The following is a 10,266-nucleotide window of genomic DNA, read 5'->3' as shown; positions in this document are numbered from 1 at the left end:
TTTTTTTTTTTTTTGTGAAAATGGTAGATACTAAGCAATTCGATATACAAGAGTTCGGAGCATCGTGTGATAGTTAACTCGCAGAAAGAAAGGGTTTCACTTGCATTCTTCTATAACCCTAAGAGTGACATTCGTATCCAGCCACTGGAACAACTTATCAGCTCTACAAATCCTCCTTTATATCCTCCCTTGTCCTATGATGAATACAGACTCTTCATTCGAACTCACGGTCCACGTGGCAAATCCTATGTTGAGTCTCATGTATCCCTCGTTAATGGATAAAGAGACGAAATGTAAGTCGATTTGTTTATGTAACTCAAATACTAGTGCAGTACATTAATACTTAATCGAGCAATGTGTATACATTAATCTTCTTTTGAGCAATGTGTAAACTGAGGATATATTATCTGATTAGGCTACTTGGTGAGGACGTCGAGGTTATGGAGATATCAGAAAGATACTAGAAGATGCTAAGGATCGACGGAGATATATATATTGGAGATCAGAATGAATCAATAAAATATCTATAATACTATCGTTGTTTATAGTTCGTGTGATTTGAATAATTTGTGGTTGCTATGTATTTTCAGTTATTGTAGTATCAAATATATAATATCAATTAATGTGGTATTTTATACTATAGTTTATCATTATCCTGTAATTGCTCTTTTTCCAACTACGATTACCTTATTCATATTTAATTGGCCAAGAATTGTTTACTAGATGAAAAAAATGTATTATTATATTTGAAAAACTTGACTGAAACTTTTTGTTTTGAATATAATTTTATATTCATTTTCTTAGAAAAAAAAATTGACTGAAAGACTTGACTGATTGTGGATCATTTATGGTGAAGTTTTGAAATTTATATTGGGATGCTCCAAACTAGTTGGACGTTTTGGTTTTATGTTTAGAAAAAAAAAGTTTATAGTGAATATTATAGAGAAGTTATGGATGGCTACGGTGAAGAACTAGTGAGTATTATGTTCAACAACAACAACAAAAAGAACTAACTAGTGAAGCTAGGCGAGAGATTTATGACGATAGTATTGTCAAATTTGAGACTAAAAGAACAACTTCAAGAAGCGTTTGGTGAAGAAGACATAGGCGCATGTATGATATTACATGGTTTATTTTCACCGGAGCTTTCCCTCGGTCTCTCCCCTCACCTCTTTTCATCGGCTAATGGACCTTTTGATGGTCGACCCTCTTGCCGGAAGATCAAGTCGCTGGCCTTCAAGTCTGTTTTGGTGACGCGTGGATTACCGTCAAAGATCTCTCCCACGCTTTTGTTGTCAATCTAGGCGATCAAATTCAGGTAACCCTATTTTTCTTTTAACGTTTTTGCTTTACCTTTTTCTCTTTATTTATTAATTATTACGTAAGGTCTAAGAGCATGATTATTGGGAGGTTCTTAGGATGGGGTTTTTAGCGGAATATAAGAACCTGTCTCTTAACTTTTAACTAAAAAAATTAAGAACCATCTCTTAAAACTCTTATTTAAAAACCAGTTCTTAATTTTTTTACTTAAAAGTTAAGAGACAGATTTTTATATTCCGCTAAGAACTTCACTTTAAGAACTTTCCAATAATCATGCCGTAAGTGTATATCTTCATTTTGTGTAGATCTGTTATCTGTTGGACCGTTGTCTATTTCAATTTATTTACAAATTACAACATAGACTTCAGAAACCAAAACAGCTACGATTATGAATATAATGTTGACAAATTAAAAGACTACAAATTTTGTTTGTATGTATGGCACAGTTGGTGAAAGAGGATAATCCTAGTTATAGTACCACGTTTTCGACATGTCGTACAAAATATTTATATGAAAATCAGTTTCAACTTTATGCCAAAACTTTGAAAAACATTATATTGTAATATTTTTTCGGAAAAGTTATGATGACGCAGGTCACTTTCATAACATCAAACGATCTATGCAGGGTAATTATTTAGGGCGGTTCAATATGGTAAAACCGAACCGTACCGAACCGAAATAGACAATGTGGTTTGGTTTTGGTATATACCATATAAACCGAATGGATATAATTTTATAAAAATCGTAGAATTTAGATATGATTTGGTCTATAACCGATTAAACCGAATAAACCGAACAAAACCGATTAAAAGTAGAAACATGTAAATATGTATCTATTTTATAACAATACATGAAAATCTATTTGTTATATAAGTTAAATTTGTGTTAATAACTATTACAATAATGTTATAGTAATAAAGAATCTTCTATAATTTGTAAAACACTTGAACTATAATTAAATAACAATATATCGCAATTCAGACATCTTATTTTCTAAGTTTTTTTTTGTATCTTTTTGCTTTATTTTAGTATTCACTAAATTAATATGAAGATGATAAATTTGATGGAAAATAATTAATGAAAAATTTTCACAACTTTTTTTTTTATCTATAAACAAACAAAGTTTCGTGTTCAATCGAAAAAACATGACTTTAATGAACACTAAATATGGAAGCGTGGAAAAACTTTTCTTTCATGTTTCTGTTTTGTTTCATATTTTTATTTTCAAAATTCCAGGCTCTGATTTTAATTATAGATTTGATGATTTTATTTGATGGTAGAAGCACTTTTACGTTTTTGTTCATTTATTTGAACATGTAATATATTTTTAATAAATGACTCTTTTGACAATATGACTCTAAAATTCATTTTATATGATCTCAAACTAAATAATTATGTTTTTTGGTATAAAACCGAATAAACCGAAAACCGACGGTATATAAACCGAACCGAACCAAAGTAAATATGAATTTAGAATGGTAGTTATATTTTACTAACCGAAATACCGAAAACCAAAAAAAAACCGAATCTAAACCGAACCGATATCCTGATTGAACACCCCTAGTTTAAATAGACAGATTGTAACTATTTTAATAGTCATTAACCAAAAAAAACAACTATTCGAATACATTTTCAGAGTGCACTCACAAAATCGAGCATGTTGAGGAGGATGGACATCAGTGGCGGAGCCAGTGCTATACCATGGGGTCACATGACCCATGTGATTTATGTAGAATTTTTTTTTTTTGCTGCATTTTCAAAGAAAATTGTGATGAATTAAGCTTTTACCAAATTGACCGTTCTAAAGAATCCTGCCTCCGCCACTGATGGTCATGGCTCTCACGTTTCACGAAGTTGAAGTGCAATGTTCACTATGTGTAGAAAGCCATTGGTCAAAAAAAAAAAAAAAAAAAAAAAAAGTTCAATTATGTGTATACATTAATCTTCTTTTGACCAATGTGTAAACTGAAGAATATATCATCTGAATAGGTTATTGATAAGGATATTGAAGTTGTGGAATATCAAAGAGATACTGAAAAGATTCTAAGAGCAAGAGCATCACTGAACCCCTTTTGGAATTCATCTTTTCAATTTTTTATTATTAATTTTTTTTTTTTCTTTTTGATTTTTTTTAAAAAAAAAAAAAAAAAATTAGACCAATCGTGGGCCGCCACGACACGTGAGGCCCGCGCTACAATGTTGAACTTTAGGAGAGAGGGGTTCAGCCGAGAGAGTTTTAGGAGAGAGAGATTCATGTGATTGAGTTATTTTTTTTTTCTTGATTTCTGTGTGATCTCTCCATAAATCCTCAATGCGAGTACTCTAATGATCAAAGGAGATATATATATATATATAAATTTGGAGATCCAAATGAATCAGTAAAATACCTAAAATACTATCAAAGTTTATTTGTTCTTTTCGATATTTTGTGGTTGCTATAAAATTACAGATTTATTGTATTATATGATATATAAAGTCAATAAAATGTAGTTTTATATAGTTTATCGTTATCCTGTATCTTCTCTTTCGCGTTTTCCAACAACGATTAAATCCATATTTACTGCTGAGGGTTATAGTTAATTGGTCAGTAGTTCTTTATCAAAATGACAAAATGTATTGTTATATCCGAAAGACTTGACTGATAGACTTGGCTGAAAGACTTGGCTGAAATATTTGACCGAGAGAGTGAGTACATATTATTTTATAAGTATAAGAAAACCATTGTTGAACCTAACTACTACATGATGATGTTGCGGTGATCCGTGATTGTTGAAGCATACTAATGGACGATAATGATTCCTCTCGTGTTAACAATAATGTAGTTTAGCAACCAATGCACCCGACAATATTTTTTCTATAAATATTAGCATTGCATACCAAATGACGAACACGTGAACGCAATGAATATCAAGTATCTAGTTGTTTTAGTTTCTGTATATAATATACAATTCGTGTTGACCATATCGTAAAATCTTGTTAGATCCAATTTAAGTTCTTTATTATATAGTTAGGACTTGAGGGATTATAATGAACACCGGTTATGAAGATTAGAAGAGTTGGTTGGTCGCTTCAAAACCAAAAAAAATTAAAAATGGTGTACCGTGTGTACCGTGTGGATTTGGTGAGCCACATGCTGGCTTATCGCTCTCATACATGCATCTCTTTTTGGCTACTATTAATATATTCAAGCTAGACTATAACTCAAATTAATAGGGCGGTCTATTCGATTGACTTAAAAATCCAACCATAGCTTTTTTATTCATTCAATTAGTGATTTTAATACTTTTAGTAAATTTTAGTGCATTCAAATAGTAAGTGTGTAGATTGAAAATAGGGATAATATGTTTGTTATCCAGTTAACAATTTGAATATACGTTTGGTCTTCATGTATATATTGAAGATAAACACATACTATCATATATATCAAATTGTGAATCAAATATTTATTTTGAAATATTAGATTTGAATTGGAGATGATCTGATCTAATTAATATTTTAAAGTGGTGACTGGAAACATTTTTACCGCCAAAAGTGTATTGTATCCATTGAAGATAAATACATACCACACATTGTATCCATTGCACAAAAAATGCATATTGTATCCATTGGGCTTTGGGCAATTATTTGTTTGATTAAAGTTTGTTTTCAGAAATTTGCTCCAGTATGGTGGTCATTATCTGTTTAGTCAACTACAAAACTAAATGTTTTTACATCTCATTGACCCACAGATCTCTCTACAATCATTCACCTTTGACATCTCATATAATTTCAAATAAAAATTTTCTTTGAATTATATGAAAAAAAAGAAAAATCTTAACATAGGCGTTCTCATCCAACACTTAGGCATAGTGATCGGAAACGGAAACTCTACAAAGCTATGGCACGACCCATGGTTGTCTGTATCGACGCCAAAAGCAGCAATAGGACCAACAACCCTAGACGCAAAGGCCCTAGTGTTTGCAGATGTACTCTCCAGAGAAACAGGAGTTTAGAACAGAGAACCTCTTGAAAAGCAATTCCCTACTCTGGTGGAAGAAATCCTACTCCTCCGCCCGAGCACTACAGGAGCTGAAGACTCGTACGTCTGGCTACTCGACAAATCGGGCACGTATACTTCAAAATCTGGATACCTATCACAATGTTTGCACACAACAGCATCGCCCGCAAACCATATGGCTCCAACAAACTTCAACTGGAATAAAATGATCTGGAAGGCGCAACTACTCCCGAAAATCCAACTCTTCCTTTAGAAAGTAATGCAGAACGCGGTACCTACCGGTGAGAACCTTCAAAAAATAGGCCTACTTGAAAACATTAATTGTATTAGGTGTGGAAAATGAGAGACTGTCGGTTATCTGTTTTGCCACTGCCCTTTTACTCAACGAGTATGAGAACTGGCACCATGGTCCTCACCATCAAATCTCACCCAAGCTCTTTCTTTTGGAGAAGAATTGGTGGCTTCCTATCAACGCATTAATCTACCACCAGTAGGTACAAATATCAATCTATTCCGTTGGATTGTGTGGAACCTGTGGATTGCTAGGAATCAACTACTCTTCGAGAACATGACTTCCTCCCCACAAGACTGTCTAAGCAAATCGTTGATCGCAGCAAGAGAATGGACGACAGCTCAGGAGGCACAACCAAAAATTACCCCGCTGCCAAATCACGCAACAGCGTCTCTTCACCAACAACGCTCGCGCCGACAACTTTAATCTGCAATACAGATGCAGCATGGATATCAGATACCAAATCAGCAGGATTAAGGTGGCTCTTCACTGATCAGAATCTCACAGAGATCAGGAGAGGCTCCCAATTCCAAGACCACGTCTCTTCAACTCTCCTCGCAGAGGGGCTTACCATTCGCGCTGCTCTTCTACATGCAGTATCATCCGAGTACACCAAAATCTGGCTAAGATCAGACTCTCAAATGCTTGTAAAAGCAATCAATCTGAAACACCGTCCGTCGGAGCTCTACAGGACTTTGACCGCCATTGCTTCAATTTCAGCTTCTCATTTACTTCATATCTCTTATGTTTCTAAACTTCAAAATGGGCATGCAGACCTCATTGCTAAGGCATGTTTCAATGAGCTTAATGGGGTCTAAACTCTAAAGTTATTTCTAATCTAATCAGTTGAACAAAAAAAGACATCAATGTTATTTTTTACATCAAATCTTTAACATAGCCACAATCAATTCACCTTTGACACTCGTATACTTTCAAAAAACAAGTTTCTTTGAATTATATGAAAAAATACAGAATCTTAACATAGATAAAAGACCTAGCAAGACCAAAAAGAAAGATTAAACAGAGTGCATATACAAATCCCATGACACATTTTATGGAACAAACCAGTCTTCTTGTATGAATAATAATACTCAAACAGTTGCTACTCCCTCTCTCAACTTCTTGAAATCCCTTTCTGGAGATCTAAAGAGAGAGACAGTTCTGTATGCTTTGAAATTAAAAGGTTAAAGAAACAACAACAAAAAGAGAAAAGGGTTCATTAATATATCATTAAGACACGAGAACCAGAATCTGTGGGAGGTGATTATCATCACTGTCTTCCTTTCTTTGCACAGCAAGGCGGGCATTTATACTGCTTGATGCTATCTGCTTTGGCGGGAGTGATCTTCACGCATTTTCCGTGATACCAACGCTCACAAACATCACAGCAAATCCAGAACTCATCTTGTGTGTAATTGCCTCCACAGATTCCACAGAGAGTGTCTCCATGCTCGTCTTCTTCTTCTTCTCCTTCTTCTTCATCATCATCCTCATAGCTCCCTTCCATCAGTTTCGGTGTTGTGCTCTTTGGCTGCCCTTCTACTGACCTCTGCCACAAACCCATTTTCGTTTTTTTAAGAACAGGAACCTGAAAAAATCTTCATATCAAAAGGAAAGGAAGGTTTCTATTTAGTGTACCTTAGTGCCGTTTCTGGATTTGCTTCCGGAATCTGAGCTTGGTTTGTTGTCTTTGATGGGTTTCCTACCAGTCACTACATCGAAGAGAGTTGGGAGATCGTTGATCAGACTGAATAGCCGCTTCCTGCAAATTAAAAAAATATGAGTTTATGTTCATAACACTCACTGAGTGTACAATAGATTGGAAAAGACTAAAGAGAGATGGCTACAACTTTGATAAGGGAAAAAGAATCTACGTGATGATTATCTAGCATTATATGTTTCTAACAAAGTAAGTTTAGATTCTCCATCCTCAGGAACAAAGTCTACAATGTACTTTTTACTAGTCAACTGAAGATAACACAAAGAACTATGACTGTAGAGGCATGTTCATGGATAATAAACTAGTGGTGGCTGGTGAGATATAAAGCAAAGTCTAGCTTTCATTAAATGCCAAAACCAGCTTCCCTCTTGAAGAAGAAAAAGTGGAAAAGAAGATAATAAACCAAAATAAGATCTTTTTCTAGTATAAATATATAAGAAAGAAATGATCTCACTGGTACTAATGAAAGAGCCATTTTTGTCAATATGCAACTTTCACATATCCAATTTTCAGCAAAGTTCATGGGAATTCAATGCACCGGTTTGATAGGTACTTAGATAAGTTTGCACAAATAACCAATGAAACAGTGAAACTCAACACATGCATATGCTTCCACAAAGTATCAGATGTAACTTGTAAGATGTTGTAAAATCGGAAATGTCTAGCTTTTAAGATAAGGGAGAGCAAGCAAGTAACAACAACCAAAAGATAAGTTTCAGGTTTTGCCATTACAATATCCTAAAGATGTCAGAACTAGCTGAGAGGAACATATACAGATGAAGTAACGAAGGAATCAAGACGGCCATAGAATATGAGTCAAGCCACATGAAAAAATAGCCAAAGAAAAGAAAACAAAGATCCACACACATCAAAGGGCAAACGCAGCAATCAAAAACAACCTCATTCCAACCAAAGTCAATAACTATCACAAAATTTTCAAGTTTCAGACTAAAGATTTTATCCTTACACAGCTCCTAGTCAGGGCTAAAAGATCCCACAAGAAGCATAACAGGAAAACTGTTAAACGAAGAACAAAGTCCATTGAGACCAATTAAAAAGTGTTAAGACTTTAAAACTTACTCGCGGTTTCATATCAAGTGTTACTTTAACTCATTTTTCTTGTTTTACAAAGAGTGTCATTCTACAATACCAATGCAATTTATACAGTCTTAATTGCAAAATGCATTGATTTGATAAATAAATAGATTTATCTAAAATACTATTGGTTAGATATGTGATATTAATGAAAACATAATAAATGCATTTTAATGAGTTCCTTATTATGCGTGTGACTCTTTATGAAACAAAGGGAGTAACATTATTGAGATAGCAGAATCAAAATCAAAATAGTCAAAGGAGAGTTAAAGGGAAGAAGAAAATCACCTCTCGTTGCGATTAAGGCGAGCACCAAAGTAGAAAGAAACAGAGAGCAACCAACAATCACTGTGGACAGCAACAAGAGAGAGCCAGTCTTTCCTCTGCATACCATCTCTAGCGAAATTGATACCAAGCGCTGGCTCAGGAAGCTCAGGTGGAACTTCCTCCGCCGGCAGATTCACTTCCCACGACTCGTTCGGGTGTCCGTACAAACAAAGATTCTCTTTTTCTACACAAATTTGAGAGAGAGAGAAAAAAAAAGTAAAAACAAAATCCAAAAAAAAAAAGGAGAGAGAACTTTATTGAGCTGAATGGTTAGAGCTTGACTTTACCCGGATCGCATTGAGAGTAGAAATCATCAACATCTGGAAAAGAAACAAAAAAAAATAAAAAAGATCCAAAGGCATTATTAGGAAGAAAGCTAGGAACTTTCGAGATGGGTTTTGGTTTTGAGAGAGACCTTTCGTTAGAGCACGGAGAAGAGCGGAGCGACGAGAGGTGTAATCCTTGAAGATCTCTTCGACGGTGCGAGGATTAGAGGAAACGGCTGCCATAGCTCTGTACAGATAATATTAAAGACTTCTTTTTTTTTTAATGTGTATAGATCAGTTTCTAGTGGAGAAAGATCGAGGTTGATAGCTATTGTTTCTCATACACGATGCGTTCGTTCGGACATGGAGAGAGGAATTAGAGAGATAGAGAGTTTGGAAAGAGATGGAGAAGAAGAAGAAGAAGGAAGGAAGATAGATAGAGAGAGAGAGAGAGAGAGAGGAAAAAAAAGTTTCTTATTTTTGGGAGTTAGGTTGCGTCAGCGAAAAGGTTTGGTAATTGAAGATGCGTTCGCTTTAGGTAAATGTTCCTTATTGGGCCGTATGTTCATTGGCTCAGGCCCAAACTAATCCAATCTTCCATTTGTAAAACTAGATAGAATCTTGATCCGCGCGGATATTTTTTTTAAAAAAATTTTTGTTTGTATTAAATGGTCTAGTATATATTTATAAGTTTAAATGTATTGCGATATATAAATGCTATGATATAAATTTTAATTATCCTGATTAAAATAGCATAGGAGTGGGTCATAACTTTTTCCAATTCCAACAATATTAAGAATTATAATTTCTATTTAAAAATTTTGTTAAGAAAATAATTTCACATTCTTAGTGTTTATTCCTAGAGCTTGACTCGTGACTGTTTGAATATCTGTTTTGACTTTAAACTTTTAGTTTGTACTAAATGGTAAAATATACATTTGTAAATTTAAATGTATTACACAATTAATATAACACTTAAAACATAAAAAAATTATTTATTACTTTGAATAATTATATTATGTGGTCTAAATCATATATTATATCACTGTGTATCATATAAACAAATTCAATATTTATAACTAACTGGATTTATATATATGAAAATATTATACCAATAATTTTTGAATAGAGTTTTTATATTTTATTTATATATATTATATAAATTGAGTATGATGTGTCATTTTTATTTTATTATTAATAAATATTGATTTTTTTAAAAAAAAAATATTAGCACGAAATAAATTAAGAA

At 33.6% G+C, this 10,266-nt stretch overlaps 1 protein-coding gene across 1 annotated transcript; it reads right to left on the bottom strand.

Annotated features, from left to right (window-relative positions):
* Positions 1–6,591: 6,591 nt before the first annotated feature.
* On the bottom strand, positions 6,592–9,478 carry LOC106343333 (PHD finger protein ALFIN-LIKE 2-like). Its single transcript, XM_013782514.1, has 5 exons — positions 9,167–9,478; positions 9,039–9,071; positions 8,713–8,935; positions 7,248–7,371; positions 6,592–7,158 (listed from the first exon to the last, which is right to left on the bottom strand). The coding sequence occupies exons 1-5, from the start codon at positions 9,258–9,260 to the stop codon at positions 6,880–6,882; spliced, it is 753 nt and encodes a 250-aa protein (XP_013637968.1). The 5' UTR covers positions 9,261–9,478; the 3' UTR covers positions 6,592–6,879.
* Between the last annotated feature and the right edge of the window lie 788 nt (positions 9,479–10,266).

The sequence above is a fragment of the Brassica oleracea genome, chromosome C5 (genome assembly GCF_000695525.1).
Source record: "Brassica oleracea var. oleracea cultivar TO1000 chromosome C5, BOL, whole genome shotgun sequence".
Taxonomy (NCBI): domain Eukaryota; kingdom Viridiplantae; phylum Streptophyta; class Magnoliopsida; order Brassicales; family Brassicaceae; genus Brassica; species Brassica oleracea.
This window is presented reverse-complemented; position numbering and strand designations above follow the sequence as displayed.

What these genes read in the sequence shown, in the direction of transcription:
- LOC106343333 (XM_013782514.1), bottom strand. Translation starts at nt 9,260, where the DNA reads ATGGCAGCCGTTTCCTCTAATCCTCGCACCGTCGAAGAGATCTTCAAG. An exon ending in CGCCTTAATCGCAACGAGAG is followed by an intron (nt 7,372 to 8,712) that starts GTGATTTTCTTC and finishes TTTAATTTGCAG; the next exon opens with GAAGCGGCTATTCAGTCTGA. An exon ending in AATCCAGAAACGGCACTAAG is followed by an intron (nt 7,159 to 7,247) that starts GTACACTAAATA and finishes GGTTTGTGGCAG; the next exon opens with AGGTCAGTAGAAGGGCAGCC.